Source organism: Marmota marmota, unplaced genomic scaffold (genome assembly GCF_001458135.2).
Source record: "Marmota marmota marmota unplaced genomic scaffold, marMar, whole genome shotgun sequence".
Taxonomy (NCBI): domain Eukaryota; kingdom Metazoa; phylum Chordata; class Mammalia; order Rodentia; family Sciuridae; genus Marmota; species Marmota marmota.
The window spans coordinates 15,719,833-15,739,609 of NW_026000240.1; the positions used below are offsets into that span (position 1 = coordinate 15,719,833).

The window sequence follows — 19,777 nt, forward strand, 5'->3', positions numbered from 1 at the left end:
CTACTGGTCATTTGGCATCCTGTTCTTTTGATTAGAAGAATAGTTGGGAAACTTCACCATTCTTTAAAAATTCTGACTTTTTACACTTTGGCTTTTTTTTTAGAATTCACAAGTTGGCAACATCGAATCATTTGCTAATTTTGCCAAGCTACCTCCCGGAACTAAAACTTCATCTCATAAATGGCAAATTGAGAAGGGAGAAGCAAAACATTATGCTATATATATTTTTTTCTTCTTGCTAATTTGGAGTTGAACTGGGGTGGTCCTCTGGTTCCTGCAGCTTAGGAAGGGGGAGGCTTGAAGCCGTCAATGGGGCTGCTCATCCTTTGTCCAGCCACCTCCCCTCTGAGCCTGCCACAGCCAGCTCACAGCGAGGAGAGAGGAGCTTCAGAGGCCCTGGGCTCCCAGGTGGGCTCTGCCATTCCTGAGGTGAGCAGGTGCCACTTGGCCAGCTTGGCCACAGGGTCAGTCACATTAATCACGGCTGATCACAGGACCCGAGGCTCTGAGGTGAGAGAACATCTGAGAATTTTGTTCATTTCTTCCTTCACGCATTTGCTCAGATGCCCACCACATGCGAGAGGCCATGTATACTGTGGTAGACACAATCCACTGGACCCCAGGAGCATCCTGTCTAGGGAGGACACCAACGTCATACATCCCGGGAGCTAGTGAGCAGTCAGACTTGGGCAGAGGACTGAGAAGGAAGCACTGTGTGCTAAGGGAAGGTAGCAGAGCTTACTGAGCATGGAGACCGAGGAAAGGCCTCTGGCTCTTAAAGTGACTCCAACAAAGGGGACTGCGTCCAGCTGAGGGACAAGTTGTACCAAGGCCTGAGCAGCAGCAGACTTGGGTGGCCCGGGAAACTCCCAGGCCACCTGCACCCCAAGCTTAGTGATGTCGCAGCTTTCCTTAACAGAATTCCTGAGAAAATCAGCCTACTAGGTAGAAAGGGTTATTCCGGCTCATGGCTTCAGAAGTCTCTGGTCATTTGGCTTTGACAGTTCCTCATAGTGGGAGCATGTGGCAGAGGAGGCTGCTCACCTCCTGGAGCCTGGGAAGCAGAAGGGGAGGGGCTGCAGTCCCAGTGTCCCCACCTCCTAGAGGCTGCCCCACTTCCCAGCTTCCTCAAGCTGGGGACCAAGCCTTCAACACATGGCCCTTGGGACATCTGAGACCCAAATCACAACAGGGAGTGAGGTTCTGAGAGGGGCTGAGGGCACGTGAAGGTAGAGCGGTAGGTCTGCCAGGGACTTGGGGTTCCAACCACAGTGAAATTGGAAACAACCCTGGAGGTTTGAACCTAGATGTGCTGCCACCTGACTGTGTTTTCAGAAGTATCTTCAGTTCACAAAGGGTGAGGCTGTGAGCCCTTAATGCTTATCTCCTTTTGGGGTTGTTGTCAAGAAGCTTGAGGCCACCAGCATCATCCCATCAGGGCAGCCAGGGGAGCAAGTGGCTTCAGTTTACTTCCAAATGGTATTCTACAAATTTATACTGCCTTCTGCTTCCCCTGGTAGTGACAGCCCTGCTAAGGGAATCACAAGGTCCTTTGGACAGTGAATTTGATTTTAGAAGCCTTGGAACAAGCACAGCAGCCTCCACTGTCTGTGCAGGGCTCTCCTGCTCTGCAGAGCTGGGCCGGCCCCCCAATCCTCACACCACTTGGGGCAGAGCCAGGGACAGCCAGAGGAGACATGGGTGTTCCGCAGTAAGGAATCCTGCTCATTTTGGGGCTTTTCTTTGATTGAATGTCAAGAGAAAAAAACAAACCAGCTCTTGGTCCTTGGGCATCACCTGGAGTGATGGAGGAGACAGTGGGGCAGGGCAGGTTTCTCGTGGACCCTGAAGACCCCCAACTTCTCTGGTGGCAGCCCTAGCGAACTTGTAAAAGCCCGAGTGCTCTCAACAAGGAACATGCTGTGGGTGAAGGCTGGCTTTGCTCTTCACAAAGGCTGGCTTGAGCTAGAGGGTTCCAGGAGGCGGGGTCATGGACAGCCCAGGCAGTGCCAGCCTCCCTCCTGGGTCCAACCCGTCACCGTGGAGCAGGTCACACCCTGACCAATGGCTCAGACTCTGATAGAATTTGCTTCTGGAAGCGGAGAAACTTTCCTAGTTCTATAGCTTTTAGATAAAGCAAGTTCATGGGATCATTAACTTTTTCTGGCACTTTTATTATACTTGAGAAAACTTTTTAGACTAGCACTTGTTATTTCAGCCACTAAAATAATCTGTACATGTTCTCGAGGAGCTGGGGATAGAAGGATTGTGAAATAGTGCTGTTGCCACCTCTTGTCCTTTTAGAGCTGGAGGAACCCAGCTCTCAGGAGCTGACCCCAGGGTCACCGAGAGGCTTTCAACACTGCTCCCATATAAGAAAGAAGATCTGGGGAACGTCAGTGAGTTTTGACAGTTCCTTAGAGGTTGTGTCACAGTTCAACCATGAGTTACTCTAGTTCCACCGATTTCTGTGCTGCATCCCAGTGACGCACCAGGAAGAAGTGTCATCAGTTGATGAACAGGAAAGATATGCTCCCCAATTCCTTTCCCTCTTTCCATCAGAAATAAAGCTTTTTGAAACTAGACTTTCATGATAAACTATATTTTCACAAGCTAGTGATCCAGTGTGTTCAGCATTTGAAATGTTTTCATGATCAGTGCAAAAAGACACAGCCCCACCTCCGCCTTCCTTAGGTCGCTGCCCAGAAGACCTGGGATTGAAGTCTGGTCGTGCGTTGCTGACTCACCCAATGCTCACATACTATATCTGTGATATTAATTTTGTGTTGCTTATTTGGAAAACTCACTTAAAAGGACAGATCTCTCTTGCAGTTTGGATATGAAAAGCTCATAATACAGAATGTTCAGAGGTGAAGTAATTAGATTATGGGAGCGTGAACTTATCAGTGGATTAAGCCGCCCAATGGACTGATCCTGTGCATGGGCTGCTGGGTGGTTACTGCAGACAGGTGGGGCTGCTGGAGGAAGCCATCACTGGGGAACAGCCTTGAACTACATCTGTCCTTGGCTCTGCCCTCTCTCTACTTCCTGGCTCATGAGCTGAGCAGCTTTCTTCCTCTGCCTTTCCTGAGCACTGGCCATGGCCTGACCCTCTGGAAATTATGAGCACCAGATAAACTTTTCTTACTCCCAGTTGTCCTTGTCAGGTGTTTGGTCACAGAGATGAAAAGGTGACTGACTGACATACCATCTAACAGCCTAAAAAGGGTGGAGGCCTTTGTAAATCAACCCATTTTAGCCTGGTGCCATGGTGCACCCCTGGAATTCAAGCTACTCAGGAGGCTGAGGCAGGAGGATCATGAGTTCAAGGCCGGCCTGGGCAGCTTAGCAAGACTGACTCACAATAGTATAAAAAGGACTTAGGATGGATGCACTCAGTGGGAAAGTGCCCCTGGGTTTAAACCCTGTACCACACACACCTGCTCTTGTATAGTTTAGGACTAGAGGTCCATCAGTAAGAAGGAGCTCCGGGGAACACCCCTGGTGAGATGCACAGCCAAGCCCAGTCCAGCTCCTTGATTACTGGTCCAGGTTCTGACTCCAGAACCATCAAAGAGGGCCTGGACTGTAACTGTGGACTTACTAGCATTAGTGCAAGCTGTGCCATTACTAAAGCCACTGACTTATGTACTTAAGTCACAATTGTTATTTAAAAGGTCACTGAAATGTCAGATGGTGGGTCTCATTGTTAACATTGTTCTCTTTGTTATCCTGCTCCCTGGACCTAGTAGGGAACACAGTTGTCCACTAGAGGTCGCCTTCCTCAACAGCAGGGTCTGTCCCCTTCCCCACAAGGGACACCTGGCTCTGACCTGCCACCCTCCCTCCAGGACTGGAGAATCAGGTTAGCTGGATGCACTCATTCCAGTGGACCAGGTATTCCAGGTGACCCGCAGGGAGACCTGCCCCTTCTCACTTCCCCTCATACACTTTGGGCTTGGCCCTTCTTGGAAAACCAGCTTAACTCTGTTGGGAAAATCTTGAGTTAGTTCTGGCAGATTTATACTTTTTCATCACTGCTTTCTCTGACTTTCCAGGCTGGGAAGTGGAGACTAGAAGCAATGGTCCTTAAACGTGACCTAAACTGGGGATGAGACCAGGTAGACGTCACCCAGATTGCCCATACCTCAGTTGCTAATTTCCTGCATCATGTGAATGTTAGTGCACACGGGGCAGGAAGCAGCATGGGGGAGGCGGAGGACCAGGTGTGATGAGCATGTACCTGGGCAGCCTGTCTGCTCTGCAGGCACTGTGAGGCCACGGCTGGAGCTCTGCCTGATGCAGCAGGTTGCAAACCGTCTGTAGCCACTCAGCGTTGCAGGAGTTTTTAGACTAATTTGCACCCATTTTACTGAGGTGCTAAACACCTCATCCTCAATCCCCAGAAAATAAAATTGGAAATAGAGTTCTCAAATACAAATGCAGTTCAGAGATCGTTGGCAGGAGAAAAACTGGCCTTTGAGGTTGTGTGAGAAGAATGTGACATTCCCCGTCATGGAGTGACTTTGTCCCGTATTGGTCCATGTGAAGTATTTGTCTCCATCTCCTCTTTGGACAGTTTCATATTTAATTCATCCTGCCAGGTGGCTTTTCAAACCTTACGATATTGAAGCTATCATTTCCTGGACTGGGGTGCAGCCCTGTTCTTGCCTTCCTGAAAGCTGCAGGCCTCCTGTGCATGTGCAGTTGGGAGAGGGGATCTGAGCTGCCTATGAGAGTAGGTGGCACTCCAGATGGCACTCCACTGGCGCAGTCTCTTGCCCAGCCCAGAGGTCAGCAGTGAGGTGAAGGGAAGTGCTCAGGGGAGGGCATCTTGCTGGGACAGGCACAGTTGGGAATTCAGGCACTCTCCCCTCATCTTATGTGTAGAGAGACGTGAGCATTTTTGTGTATAGGTTACAGTTTAAAAGCAGATTCTAATATTTCAAAAAAGAAAATAAGTGACAACCATACTAGTAATTTTCTCAGGAAACTTTTTAATGTAACTTGAGGTAATAAAACATAAGTGTAATGAAGGCCAGAGTAGTCAAACTTCTGAGTAAATTATTTTACATAGTTTATACGATTCAAAGGTAGGTTTCTGGCTTATAAATACAAGGATAGGAAGTCTAACCTGTCTGGTTCTTACCTTTCCCTGTCTTCCCGTCCTGGGTTTAGTACCATCCTCCTCTGGGGCTTTCCTTCCAGGTCTGTGACGAAGTAGCACCTGCCACCCTCTGCCCCACACTCTGTCCCTGAAGTCAGATGGCACAATTCATTAAATCTGCTGAAAACACACAGCAAAGTGCCAGGGTGAGATGGGATGGGCTGAAGCACTTAGGATGCGGGGAAGGCTGGATGGAGGACCACCTGGTCCAGATGCACCCTCTGCCTGGATCTTCACTGTGGGGCACCCAGCCAGCTCTGTCAGACAGCAAGCCCACCACCTTGCCTGGCTGAGCTGGGATTGGGTTTGCATTTGGCAGAGGACCGGGACCAGTGCAGAGGCACCCAAGGGTGGCCCACGCATGTGCTTCTTCATGTTTGCATTCTTTCCTCTGCTCAGCACGCACGTGGACATCTGCCTGACACCAGGGTACTAACTTACCCAAGTGGAGCTGCCCACGATTCTGGCCTTGTCTTCTGCTTGCTCATTTTCTAAATCTAGTACCTCTCACGCTCTCCTGCTATGTTGGGTGAGCCATTGCCTCCTCATGACCCACACCTGGCACATTTTAGGAATCTCATGGAAAAGCTTCCCCCACACCAGCCTGGCCTTCTGGTCGCCCTGTCTGTCTCCCTGCCTGGGGGCCCTGACTTCCAGCAGCTCCTACAAGGACCCAGGCCGTCAGTGGTGCATGCCCTGTGCCCCCATCTACACCAAGACTTTCTCCCTACTCAACATTTCTTTAATGTGGCTCACTGCATCTTCAGCTACAAGGCAGCATGAACACTGCCGGCATTCCTGATCCAACTCTTCTAGCACTGGCCCTTATGGTCATTTTCTGCCCTCCATCCTCACCTTCTCCCTCTGTCCCTGCTGCCCACCTCACCTTTGGGTCTCCACAGGGACACCAGCCCAGCAGCAGCTTCTCTGCTTCTGCCATGCTCAGACTGCACCCTGGGCTTCTGGCTCAGTGAACTTTAATAGAAGTGCTCCCGGCTCCGATGCTCACCTTCTGAGCACACACCCCGAGCTTCCTCCCCAACATGCACTTCTGAAGTTGGAGCTGGGGTCTTTGCACCCCTACACAGTCAGCTTCTGGCTCCATAATTTTCCTCCTACGCTGGCCACAGCCTGGCAGCATGCATTCTGCAGGCCCCTCCCTCCAGGCCCCTCCCTCTAGGCCTCCGTGGTGCCAATTCCAGCTTCCTCTGCACCTCTTGCCCTCTTGCCTTCACCCACGTGTTAAGTTTCTACTTGTGCAGCAACAGATCATCCCACGTCGAACTCAACACTAGTTTATGGCATTGCAGCCCTGAAAGCCAGGAGTTGGAAATGTGTCTCCCTGGGCTGTATTCCTTCGGGGCTCCACAGAGACCCCTTTCCTGGCCTTTTCCACCCTCTATGGGCAACCCACCTCCTGGGCTGCAGCCTTTCCCTCTGTCTTTAAAGCCAACAGTGTTGGACTAGTTTCTTGTGCCCCCATCTACCCGATTCCTCCCCTTGCAGACCCTGGTCGTCATCCTGTGGGCCCCTGGGACCCGGGGTTCTCTTCTCATCTCAACGCCTGCAGCTTAGCAACCTTAGTTCCAGGTGGGGACTGCAGTGAGGGCCTTTGCCAGGGGAAGCAGGAGGGGGGTCATGCCCCAAGTGATGGCCTTGAGTCTCTCCAGTGCCTCCCTCAACCAGTCCACTTCTACAGGTTTGGCTGTCCTCCTTGTGCAGAAGACCCTCAGTTCCGTCAGCCCAACTCACTCTCCTAACATCGTTGTTTCTTTCCAGGGCACTAGTTGCATCCATCAGTGGTCTCGAGGCTTCGCAACGTTGTCCTGTCCACCCTGATGCTGACCAGCAGGGCCACAGCTCTTCCCTCCGGGTCTCAGAGTGTGTCCCTGTCTTTTCCTTCCCATCCCCATGGTATCCTCGCTCCTGCAGGCCTCTGCACTCTCTGGGTGGTGGCCGTTGCCTGTAATTAGGACAGAGAGAAACCCTCCTGTCCCTTGCTGGGAACCCCTTGCAGCCTCAGAGGTCACCTCCACTTCATCCTGCTGTCATCCCAGAGCCCACAGCAACCCTGTGGTCAGCAGGAGAGGAAACCATGGCCAGAGAAGCCAGGTGGCCCCCAGTGGTGGCCTCATTCATTCTGTTGTTGGGGGCCTGCAGGATGCAGGCACCAGGTCCAGGTGTGGGGGTCAGCAGTGAGGAAACTGATCTGTGCTCTGGATACATTGAGAGGCACCAGAAAAGCCAGCGGCTGCAGAACACCGCGTCATGTTGGCCCCGGTGCTCTTCCTGGGCTCTCCTGAGCCAAGCGCAGGACCCTGGGAGCCATGAGGCTCCTTCAGCAGCCACTGAGCCTCACCAATCCTGGGAGGCAGGGGCAGCTTGCAGGAGCATCTAGACCTTGTTCCCACCAGGTCCTGAGAATCCAGGGGACACGGGGAAGCTCTGTGCAGGAAGCCCTGCCAGAGCCCCTGTCAGGCCACACCGGGTGTACCTGGCCGCAGCAGCAGCTCACTCTTCTTTGGGGGCCAGTCGGAGGACATCGTGTTCCCTGATCTCACTACTTCTTTTCTCTTGCTGCTTCGTGAAGTAGCACAGCGTAGAGCCACGTAAACCATCCCTTGCTCTCTGTGCTTCTGACAAGCAGCTTATGGGTATTTGGATGGTGACACTGACTTGTGCTCTGGGTCAGGAACATCGTGTTTCCCAGCATCTCTTTGTGAATGTGTGGAAGTTCAAATTTCTTCACAAGTGCCAATCACATGCCACCTGGACTGTAGGTGAGGCCTTAGGGCCTGCTCTGCCATGGCTCTCCTCGGCCTGTCACTCTGCTCCCCACCAATTTATTTGATGAATTCAGGGTGAGCTTAAACATACAAATGTCCCCTGAAGACTTCAGCCTGCACAACGTTAGGTGGATGGAGTTCAAATTTTGGTAACTGGCTTTTTCTATCCCTTAAAGGTAAATGTTATATATAATGAAATTCACAAATTTAAAATATTTTATGCAGTGAGTTTTGACAGGTTTATACACCTGGGTAAGCCAAACACCTAATCAGCTCACATGGCATGGGCCAGGAAGTTTCCCATACCCCTTCCAGGTCAGCTCCTGACCCCAGTCATTCACTTCTGAAACTAAGCTAGGAAGGGCTGCTGATATGATTTTTTACCCTATATTTAATGTTAAAAAAAAAACAAACCCTTCATTCTGTTGCTACTAATTACCTAATTGAAAAAAAAAATGGAGGTTTAAAGACACAGTCATTTGTATTGTGGTAGAAACAGGAACAACATTTCAGCTGAAATACTCTCATCTTTCTTCCTGTAAAACATGACTCTAATCTAGATTCTGGTAAAACCTCGCTGTGGCCTCCCTCTGACTGTATGGTAGGTTGATTTGAAAGCCAGCCTGCTTGGCTCCGTGGAAACGGGTTATATCTCAAGTCCGGAGAGACCCCATTCAACATTGTCTTTGTGCAGACTGGGAGGGCTGCTTCCCTGCTTGCTGTGTCCTCCCCTGGTGGCAGGACAGGCAGGGGCCCCCTCATGAGGTCCCACCCCTCATGAGGCTCCACTTTCTCTGGCCCCACTGGCCCCACTTGCTGTGCCCTGCTGTGGCAGGCCATGGCAGAGCTGATGGATGTGGAGCACACTCGCTGGGCACCCATCCAGAAAATCGTGTCTGCTGCTTGCTTTCCATACTTGGATGCTGTTCTGTTGGTGATGGGCATGTCCCAGCTCTCTCAGGCCTCGGTTTGCACATGTGGAGAGGAACAGTGTTGGTTCAGTGACCTCTTGAGGTTCCATCTAAATAGGAAAAGAGCACTTGAATGGGAAGGGAAGTGTAAGGACCACCAGGAAAGGATCTCAGGGCTACGCAGACTGTGTTTAAAATTAAAAGTTTGTCAAAGTGTTTTAGTCAAAAAGAACAAATACTAATATTGTTTGGCAAATTGTTCCAGCTCATATGTTCTTGTGACAGCTGGGGTTTGTTTAAAGATTTTTTTTCACTGCCAAATCATAATCCAAATTATAACAGAACGTCCTTTCCAACGAATGACTGTAAGGAGAAGCCTGCTTCATCTAGTCCTTTTTCCGACTTGTTTGTATCTCTCAGGAGGTTTTTTGACAGGATTTGGATGCAGTTGTCAGAAATCCGCCCTCCCCAGAGCCACTCTGAGTCACCGACCCTATTTATGGAGCAACAACTGTGAAGATCAAGATCGTGTGTGGACTTTTTTAACCACACATGATAAATGTCTGCAGGAGCTTATGTAATATATCTAGCCCCTTCGTGTTTCCAGAAGAGAGCAGAGATCAGCAAGCGGCCGTCACTTGGGAGCATGCTGCTGAGCCCAGAGGTTCCCAGATTTGGAGAAGTTGGCATGTGAAACACTGGCACCTTTGAAGGCAGCTCTGTCCCCAGGAGGAGCCTGCTGACCCAGCCCACCTGTTATGCTCTAGGCTTCTTCCCTTTGGCCACCTCCCTTGCTGTACCCAGGGCCCAGCACCTTTGCTGGTGTTGCTTGAGTGGCTAAGATCTGCACAGGGGAGTCTATCTCAGCCGTGTGGGTGGCCCAGTGGCAGGATGGCGCTTGGGGTGGGGTGTGTTGTCTCCTTCCACTGGGATGCTTCTGTCCTCTTTCTGTACCCCTCACTGCCCAAGGCTCAGCACCTGCCCTGGCTTCTGCTTCATGCACCAAGCTGTCACTGTGGTTCTGTGCCTTGTATGTGGCCTGCCTCTATCTGGGCCCCAGGGAGGAGGCTGGGGGCTTCCGCAGGCCTGTCCTTCCCCTGGGCCCTGGTGTTGCAGCCACCTCTCCCACCACCTCTGGAAAAGCCCACAGGAGTGGGCAGCACGCACAATAGGGGAGTTGAGCGGAATTAATGGGTTGAGCTTTTCTCTTGTTTGAGCCTCAAATAAAAAAAAATAAAAGTACTTATAAAAATAGAGTTTTTCCTCTTTCCAAGAAACAACTGTTGTTAGAAAATTTTAAAACCACTACTAAACCTCCCTAACAAACTCAGGAGATTACTCCTCAGAAGATTACTCCTTTTGCGTCTCAGGCAAGCTGGGGTGGTTTCCCTATCAGTAGCACAATGGAGACTGGTTACTAGTTGCAAGGAAGAGCTTTTAAGGAGATGGAAGGATATTAAAGTGGCTTAAAATAATAGCCCTTCTGATTTGTTTAATTTGGTGACTTAAAATTCAGTCACCTTTTTATTGAGTGTCACTTATGTGCTCAGGGAAATTAAGAGTCACCTGTGGTGACTAAGGAATGTGGATGAGGAAATTTTTCTCCCTTAATTTTCTGTCATTAAGTTGTGGTGAAGAATTTACATTTCCTAAAGACCTAGCAGGGCCCTTGAAGTCACTCAGAAATTGGCCCCCGGGGTTTTCCCGGACACAGGTGGCTCACTGATGTTCCTTTATTATGGTCTGCATGTCCAGAGCTGACCCACTGGTGGGGTGGTGGGCTTCTAGGGTCCTACTGCTGCATCTGGAGTGTCCAGGTTAGGCTCACAGACTGAGAAATACATATGTACAAAGCCTTTTAGCAACAAACACCTGCATGAAATGAATAAATTATACTAATATTTTAATAAGCTCTCTCCCTAAAAAAGGGGGGAATTATTCCATCTTAATTCTATTTGCCTTAAAAGCAGAAATTCGAAAATAAATGGAGACTCCAAAACATCACAAAATACAGTGTTTTGAAGAGCGAAGGCCCTCCCTTTAGTTGCAAAGTTGACGAATATATCAAAACCCGACACTGAAAGCGCCGCTCTCGGGTCCTTTAGCCTGTTGAAAGTTCCAGCTCTCCTCCCTTGGAGGGGCGGCAGCGGGAGGGCGCGCAGGCCCCGCCGCCCCGCATACCATCGGCCGCCGCCCCTCCCGCAGCCAGGCTTTCGGCGCGGCCGGGCCTGCCCACTCAGTCACCGCCTTCGCCGGCACCCGCAGGTCGCGCGGCCAGGCGGCCCTCCGTGCCGCGGTGCCATTGGCTGGTGGCGCGGGGCTGTGCCCGCCCTCTCTCCAGCCCCGCCCGCACTGGGCGGCTGCGCAGGTTGCTCAGCGGCAGCATCCATCTTCCCGGGCGCTGCCCGCGCTGCCCCGCGCCTGCCCGCAGCCTCGCCGCGCCGCGCTGCTGTGGGGCTGCGCCCTAGGATGCGCCGAGATGGTCCATCAGGAGAGCTGCGCGTACCAGGTGAGCGCGAGCCGTGCCGAGGACTGGGCCTCTGCAGAGGCCTCCTTCAGCCTCCCGCGCAGCAGGTGCCTCTGCTCGGATTCAGGGCTGGCCATCCTCCGCTGGCTGGGCCTCCATCGCGGGCAGCATCTGAATCGCAGTGGGTGTTTCCAGGGAGGGATGGGCAGATAGCTCTGCTGCCTTGGCCTGCGAAGCTCGGTGAATCCATCCTCTGAGGTGTTGATGCTGCGCACGTTCTGCCTGTGCAAATAAGAGGGGCCCCCAGCTTTGAGCTGCGATTGCATTTAGGGGGGTTTAGAGGGAGATCGGGTTCGAATTTCACATCGGTAACATTGAAGAATGTGATTTTGCTTATTAGGTAGGATGTGAATTTCTCCTCCTCAAATTTTTAGAATTTTCTCTTAAGAAAATTACGCAAATAGAAAGTAAATAGTTGATCTTAGAAATTAAAAAAAAAAAAATTAGCCAGCAAGCGCTTGGCGTTTTGGGTACTTGTGTGTTTACGAACTTATTTTTACCAGTGCACTGGACTAAATGGTCAGTGGGAATCAGGGTGCGCTGTGCATTAAAACTGCACGTAGAAAAATCTTAACAATGCCTATTGCTCTTTCCTGCTGATCTGCTGTCTGGAGTTATGAATTAAACACCAAGACAGTTTCCAGGAGTCAGTTCAGGGTTCTGCCTTCTGCAAGGTGGACTGTGGGGGCAGCATCAAAAGTGTGCTTGCTGTAAACAGAAAAGATGTCTCAGAGAAACTGACCTTTCCAGCCACAGGAGATCAGGCCAGGTCCTGGGGAGTCACTGCTGGCCATCACTCTGTTGATCAAGTTCAGAAGCTCTAGAGACCAGTGCCTAACCCAGCAAGGCCTCTTCTCTGTGTGAGGTGGGTCACCTGAGACAGGCAGGTGTTTCTCATGAGGTCAGATTTCGCAGTGGTAAACCTATGCTGGCAGAACAGAACACTGGCCAGATTACCTTAGGCCAGGTTCCTAAGTAAAGCATGCCTATAAAACATACTCACTTACTCTTTCTCTGCCTAATAATTGAAATTTTATAATTATTAGCTTGTTTCATAGTATCTTCCTTTTATAGGACACTTAGGGACTCAAGATTTGTGGTTCACAGAAATTCTTTTCCTTGCCAACGGTGCAGAGATGTTGAGAAAATAGCCCTCATACCACACAGATATAGTGTAGCTCTGGAGGGTCAGAGACCTGGTTCCCACATAGAGCCTCATCCAGCGGCAGATATGTGGCTGCTGTTGCTCATTATTAAATTACTGTAGCAACTGAAATCTCTTTTCTTCTGTGTTTTCAGAGAAGGGATACAATTTATGTTTTGCAGACCAAGCTAATATAAGATTATTCCCTGAGTATCTTTTCAATGAGCTGAAAGTGAAATTATTGTTTTTGTAGGGTGGAGCATTGGTCAAGTGTCATCAATGTCATCTGGAGAGGGTTATGTTAGCCTACTGCTCTTCCAAAGGAAGACACATTGGTTTTGTTACATATGACCTGCAGTGTGTGGCAAAGACATGGTGTGTTTTGGTAGTTTCAAATGTTTATTGCTGTAGGAGAGTTGAGTGGTTTTGGGGGGTGACGGTAGTGAATAGACTGTATCACCATGGGGTTGCAGCAGATGGCTGGGTGTGTGTGTGCTTTTGAAAAGCCCTCCACGATACCCTGCTCTGCGAAAGCAGAAGCATTAACCTTGAAGCCAAGTCCCCATCCAGCCAGAAGCCCCAGGTCTCGAGCCCCACTGACCTAAGCAACTGGATCAGCAAAGGTGGTTTCCCTAGTCCTTAGCTCCATCTGGTCTCATCTCTGGTGATAGGGACAGCTTGAAATTTTTCAGAAACTTCCCCGTCTGGGATGAGGGCTCCTTTATCTTTGAAGCATGATAATGCAGGGCTTAAGGCAAATTCTTTAGTACAGCATTTCTTATGAGTTAATAAAATTTATTTGGAGAACTGATTCCTTTCCTTCTTTAAGTATACATACTAAGATTTCTGGAGAAATCTTTGATGGAGAGTCCCTGAATGAGACTTCAGCGAGCATTCTCCCCCAATTACATGCACATTTTGGCACATATGTATAGAGGTGTAACTTTATTACCGCCATCACCCCCTTGTACCCACTGCCCTGCCTTGTCCCCCTCCCCTGAATCTATTTTCAACACAATACCAGAGTAAGCCTTTAAAACCTAAGTCAGATCATGTTGCACGTAGCATAACTTTTCAAAAGTTTGTTGTCCTACTTGGAGTACAAGCCCCGACCTTCACAGGGCTGCAGGGACTGTCTTTGAGCACCTGCTCAGCTTGCTTGCCTTTGGGGTCAGCCCTCCTTCCCTGGGCCTTCTGCCCAGTGTGCCAATACAGGGCCAACGTTGCAGCAGATCACCTGCAGTGTCGGCATATACTAGTCCTGAAGCTTGTCCGTCATTCAGCTGGCCATCCTGTGTTCAGCCTGGCAGTCCCACCCCTGTCTCCAGGCCTGACTCCAGTGCCACTTCTTGGGGAAGCTGTCTCTGGACTTCCTCTGTGAACCTCCAGCTCCGAAGTTCTGTCTTGGCCTTGCTCTCACACATCCATTTATCAACACCTAGCCTGGAGCATATTTTATTTGACTGCCTGATTCTGCCTCCCTGGCTCTGTATAAGCTCCCTGAGGTCAGGGACCTTCCTCTTTGTCCTCTCTGCTTCTCAGGGATTATGTCAAGGATGGGTGTGCCTGCCTGGGCAATGACACTGCCTAGGAAGGAGGCTTTGCAAACATGGGTAGCTCTGAGGTTTCTCACCTCATGCCTCCCCCACCATCAGCTGCACTTTTCCCCTGGGTGGCATGGGGGCAGGTTACCCCCTTTTCTTGTGAGTTTTTCCACCTGTATCATCCTGGGAGGGTTGGCAGGTCCCCTGGCAGAGTACCTTTCTGTACCAGCAAGGCAGTTATGAATAACAGGCACATCCAGGGGTGTCTGGGACACCCTTTCCCAATTGCCACCATTTCCCAATTGCTTCTTGCCAGAATATGGAAATACAGTGGGTCCTTGTACATTCTTCTTCCAAGGAGATGACCGTGTTAGAAAGGGGGTTTTGCCACTCTCAAGAGCTGGACAACCCCGTGTGAGCATGTTTGGACCCGCTGTGCCCTGACCCCTGTGAGTGGGAGAGAAGGGACTGGGGGCTGGTGCAGGTTTGTGGTTCTGCTGCCCGTGAAGACTCTCGCGTTGCTTTGCCTTTGTGGATTCTCCCTCACAGAGCCACTTGGTAACAGGCACTAGGCCCATGCTGGCATTTTGGCTGAAGCCCTGTTAGAAGACAGAGTTGTTGTCTTCCATTTTCTGGTCTCTTCAGAGAAGAGCCTTGCCCACAACCTCAAAGCCCGGCAGCCTTCGAAAGGCCAGATTCCTGTAAGTGACCTCTGAGAGACAGCTTGGAAGTATTGTTGACTTGCAAGCACAAGTCTGGGTCAAAGGGTCCCTTTGGCTTAAAAGCTCCCAGGCACACTTCCCTCCTCCAGCAGTTCTGTGTGGGGAGAAGCACACACAGTGTTCCTAGGGTTAACTCCAGACCCCTCTGCTGGCCTCAGGCCTCTCCAGGGTCTGGGCCCTGTAGCCCTGGCTCTGGCGCCTTGGTTGCTGGGGTTCCATTCCTGGATGGATGCCTCTGCCAGGAAGCCTCCCACCTTCTGCCACCTACTCAGGCTCCTGCTGCTTCCAGATCCAGAGCCACCTCCTGCGGAAGCCCTGTACTCTCATCAGGTCAGATTGCCCTCCAGTACACAGATGTCCTTCTTTTGCACCCCATTACAGCAGACAGAGCTTCTGATGACACAGGCCTTGCTTAAGTGCCCAGGAACCCTGCCTCACCCATGGGCCCGTGCTGGTGGACTGAGTAGGGCTTCCTGTGGGTGCTGCTGCTCTTGGCCCAAGGATCACAGCTGCTGTCAGAGCTCAGTGAGAGCTCAGGCCAAGCTTTGCCTCTGGAGCTGGTGTGGCCACCCCAGCGGTGTGAGCACCTGCCCCTCAGCCAGCACTTCAAATGTTCTAGGTGCCAGGATGAGCAAATGGCAGAAATGAGGGGCATCCCGCTTCCATGGGCACTTGTGGAGAACACTCCTTCATACCACCTGCGGCCAGTAGGGAAGGCGCTCACCCCACGCTGCCCTTCTTGATAGACTGAATTTTACCAAGTTTTACTCCATCCTTTTGCTGTATAGAGACATAACCTCGGCGCCTGGTTGGAACACCCATTCTTTCTGCCCAGTTGAGGTGTCACATCCAACACTTAGATGAGGGGCACTTTGCTGTGGTCTCAAATGACAGAGGTGAGGGACTCCAGTGAGCTGGGTTTGACTGTTGTCCTGTCTGAAGGGAACTGGGAGACAGGAAGGAAGGTTAGCTTTGGATCAGAGCTGCAGAGAAGAGTGTCTGCTGAGTAAAAAACCACAACGGGTCGTGTTCATGCCATGAGTCTTACACAAACTGAAATTAAGAAAACTTATGGAAAGATACATAGATAGTGGAAGGTGGGCACGTCATTAGCAGCTCTGACAGAAAAGGTGGCCCTGCGGCACCTTTACTCCTGTGCTCTTCGAACTCTGTCCATAGCGAGTTACAGCTGCTCAGGAGCCATGTCAGTGGGGCTGGCATGGGGTCAGTGGCAGAGCTCTAGCCTAGCATGTACCAAGCCCTGGATTCCATCCCCAGCACTGCAAAAGCAGAGAATCCAGTTTGGAAAAGTGATGGCCTAGTACCTCTGCTGCTTTCTGTGTGAGCATGTCGAGGTGTTGCTAAGTAGAGGCTTCTGAATTCTTTCCCTGCCCTGTTTCTCCTGCAGACTTTTTTCTAAAGCAGGGAAGAGGTATTATTTTTAGCCCATGGCAGTAGTGATTGATGGAGATGAGTGTGTGTGCATGTGTGTGTGTATGTGTGTGTGTGTGTGTGTGCTTGCGGCATGGGCGTGCTTCTGTTTGTCTGCTTGGTGCGTCAAAACATCCTCCAGCTGTGGGCCTTTCTCCCTCCTTGCTGTATGTGAAGCCCATGAACAAAACAGAAGCCCTGGGAAAAGGGTAGGGAGAGACCAGAAAGGAGCTTTTGCTTTTGTGGGAAGGGCCGCCACTGGCTGAAGTTTAAAGAAAAGTCGAGGGGTCTTTTTCTCTTGCCTGTGTTAGTAGAACAAAGCGCTGCTCCTGGGACAGAGGGGTCCTTCTCTGTGTTGGAATCAATTTGGGTTTTGTGCTGGGGCTCCTACCAGAAAATGAAACTTTTACATCTGATGTGACGATAGGTCAGTTATGGGGAAAGGACAAACAAAAAGAGAAGCAGACCCTGTCTCACTGGTCAGCCGTTGGACGACGCTGCTGCTGTTCTGCTGTGGGACACCCGTCTTGCCACTCACCAGGGAAGTTTGAGCAGCTGGGAGTTTGTGCATCTATTTTTATCCACAACCCACCCCACTCAGAGCAGGAGTGCTAGCTTGCCTTCCAGAGCTCCAGTTTTCACCGGGCTGGGGCTGGGGCTGGGGCTGCAGCTGGGGCTGGGGCTGCGGCATGGAGTGACCCTCTTCCCTTGCTGGAAACTGGAAAGGTGCTGGGAAGGGGGCTCGGTGGGGGCACTTGGGGAAGGTGGCCACAGATGGTGGGAAGCCTTGTCAGGTGCAGGGAGCCCCAGCGAGGCAGCTGCCCGGTGCAGAGGCAGGACCCAGCCCGGGCCAGTGGGGCGTGTCTGTGGGACCAAGGGGCAAGGGCAGGACAGCCTGCAGAGACGCTCGCTGCCACACTTCGTGCCAGCATGAGAAGTCACCAGGGGCCTGGCAAGTGGCACTCGAGCCTGTCCCTGTCGGTATTCGTGGGAGGCTGTTCTTAAGTGAGATCCCGAGGAGTTAAGGATGAATCTGTACAGTGATGGGATAGATGACGTCATCAGCCAAGAATGCCCTCTGGACGTGGAAGGGAATTACAAAAAGGTAAGGGAGAGCGCTTTTGTTTATAAACAATTGGACCATTTTTCTAACTGGGGGAAGGAGCGCCCTTGAGGAGTAGCCAAATTCCACTCCAGGCCGCTGCCACAATATAGCCAGGAAAACTAAATGCACAGACTCAAACACATTAAGCCAAGAGAGGGCTTCCTTCTGCTTCTCCCACCTTCTGTTCATTAATATGTTATAGTGGTGACTGAAATATACGTGCCCTTATTGTGGACTTGAAAAGATCCTATTGTGCATTTCAGAGCTAGGCGGGTCTTTTGTGTAAAGCAAGATTTTTTTTTTTTTTTAATATTGACATATATTGACAGTTCCCTTAAAATAAATACTTACTGGAATGGTTAACCTATCAAAGTTTGATATTTTTAAGAATGAAAAACATAGTTTTATAAAGAAAAGTTTGGGGTTTTATAAAAATTGATACACTATCTGTTCATTCTTTGCTTGTCTTTTCTTTTGAAAGTTGGTAAATGTATTTTGGGAATGTTGTGGATGGTAATTGTCTAGTAATAACAGGCTCAACTAAAAATAGCTTTAGTTACATGGCTGAGGTCATGAAATTGAACTACAAGTATATACTTTCTGTCCGCAGAAGGCCAAACACACACCGAATCCTTCCCTCCTAGGATTTGACAGAGTCGAGTGTAGCATGGGGTGAAGAATAGGGGCCCTGCCCTCGGGGACCAAGAAATGACAATTTCTTCTCTTAGGCAAGCGTCAGTTCATATGTAGCCTGATAGCACAGTAAAACATGCTGCTGAATTTTTAATTTGACCAAAAATATCATTAGCTGTTCTCTTAGAGTGCTTCTGTCACTGTAGGCCCCTTGCGCAGTGACATCAAGCCTGGCAGCTGCTATCTTGCATGTGAGATTCTGCGTGTTGGGCTCCTTAATATATGTGCTTTATCTCAGAGCGTGACCGCTGCGTGTTCCTTCCTTGGGGGGACACATATAGGGGACGTGTGGGTGGCCTGACATGCTGCTCTGTGCATTTGCTATCGCCTGGGATCCTCAGGAAAGGAGGGGGTGTGGGGTGCTCTGTCTGCAGAGTGCTGGCGCCCCAGCCCTGCTCAGCTGTCCCCTGCCCCAGACGTGGTGTGCAGAGGACACTTGGGCTCTCAGCGGGTCAGATCACTTACCCTCGGAGCAGGTGGGAGTTCTCTGCTCTTTCTGTTCTCAGTCCCAGAGAACTGGCCAAGTTGCCTTTGTGAGCCTGTTCCTAGGAAAGTGCAGGGCGATTCTCCCTGAGGAGGAATGAAAGATGGTCCATGCTGACCCTCCAGGTCAATCAGCCAGCCCAAGCCACAAGCAGGCGCACAAACTTGAGTGAAGTGCAGTTACACTGGGCAGCCCACTTCGCGGGGCAGCAGAAGGCCCACAGGCTCCTCCGCAAGGGTGCCTGGTGGGCAGGGTCACCAGGGGAAGCTTGTGAGCGTGTGTGGGGTCCTCAGGCTGCAGAGCCCCACCCTGGACCCCAGGGCCACTCGGTCATTTCCTCCTTCTGCTGCTTTCCGCAGGCAAGTGCTTCAGGGTTCCTGCAGTTGTGGTTACAAGAAGGCTTCTTTGTGCTTGGGAGGAAACAGGATGGCGGGTGATTTCATCAAGAGCTTCTAGTGAACACGGCAACTTGGGCTTTTTAGGAAAAAAAAAATGTTAAGATTAGGAAAGAGTTACCTGACATGCAAATCACTTTCCCTAAGTGGAATCTTCCTTTCCTAAGTTTTTCCTTTGGTGTTTTTGCTCTTTGTCTACGTAGAAGATAAAATTAGATTCTGTAAAGCCAGGGTCTGCAGGCCTTGTGACCGCGCACCCATCAGTAGAACGTATGAGTGCACACCTCTCTCACACATGTGTTATTCAGAAGTTACACTCACTCTCCACCATAAAAATATATCGTGTATGTATAAAGTGTGGGCTCAAATAGATGTTTGTATTAACAGCATTAGTTCCATTGCTTTCCTCTTTGTGCCCTGTGGTGCTGTCACCCCACTTTGAGGCCACTCCCTGCCAGGCACCTCAGAATTCCCTGAACCATTTCACTAATAAATACCTTGCGTGTGGGGATTATTTTGCAGGTTTGTTTTAAAGTCAGACAAACAGCCTTCAGGGGAAGGTCACTTTCCGATGACTAAAATTAGATTCCACCAAGTGGAGGAAGGAAGAGATGAGCCTCCGTTCCTTTTCCTCGGGGAAGGTCCTGCGTGTGAGGAAGAGATTTCATGAGGGACCTCTGGTTCCTGCAGCAGAAGACGGGTCCTAGTGCTTAGGAGGGACGACACAGGCCTTGGCACATTTGAAGTGCATGTTGGGCCCCTTGCCTTCCTGCTCCCTGATGGAGAGCCATAACCGGCCCCAAGGCACCCTCCCTTTTGGTTCAGTCCACTGTCTGTGGTTTACTAAGAACCTCCCTGGGGCCTGGAA

The 19,777-nt window shown here is 50.7% G+C and overlaps 1 protein-coding gene across 3 annotated transcripts in view; it reads left to right on the forward strand.

Moving 5' to 3' along the window:
- Schip1 (schwannomin interacting protein 1) overlaps positions 1-19,777 on the forward strand; it is a 99,482-nt gene that overhangs the window by 45,769 nt on the left and 33,936 nt on the right. Inside the window, exon 1 of one of the 3 annotated variants that reach the window (XM_048794651.1) lies at positions 10,995-11,373. The exons of 1 other annotated variant lie outside the window; for it this stretch is intronic. In XM_048794651.1, the coding sequence (XP_048650608.1) occupies positions 11,344-11,373 (30 nt within the window). In that variant the 5' untranslated portion in view covers positions 10,995-11,343. Of the gene's footprint in view, positions 1-10,994; positions 11,374-16,936; positions 17,338-19,777 lie in introns of those variants that run through there. One more of the 3 variants, XM_015486951.2, reaches the window with a different exon arrangement.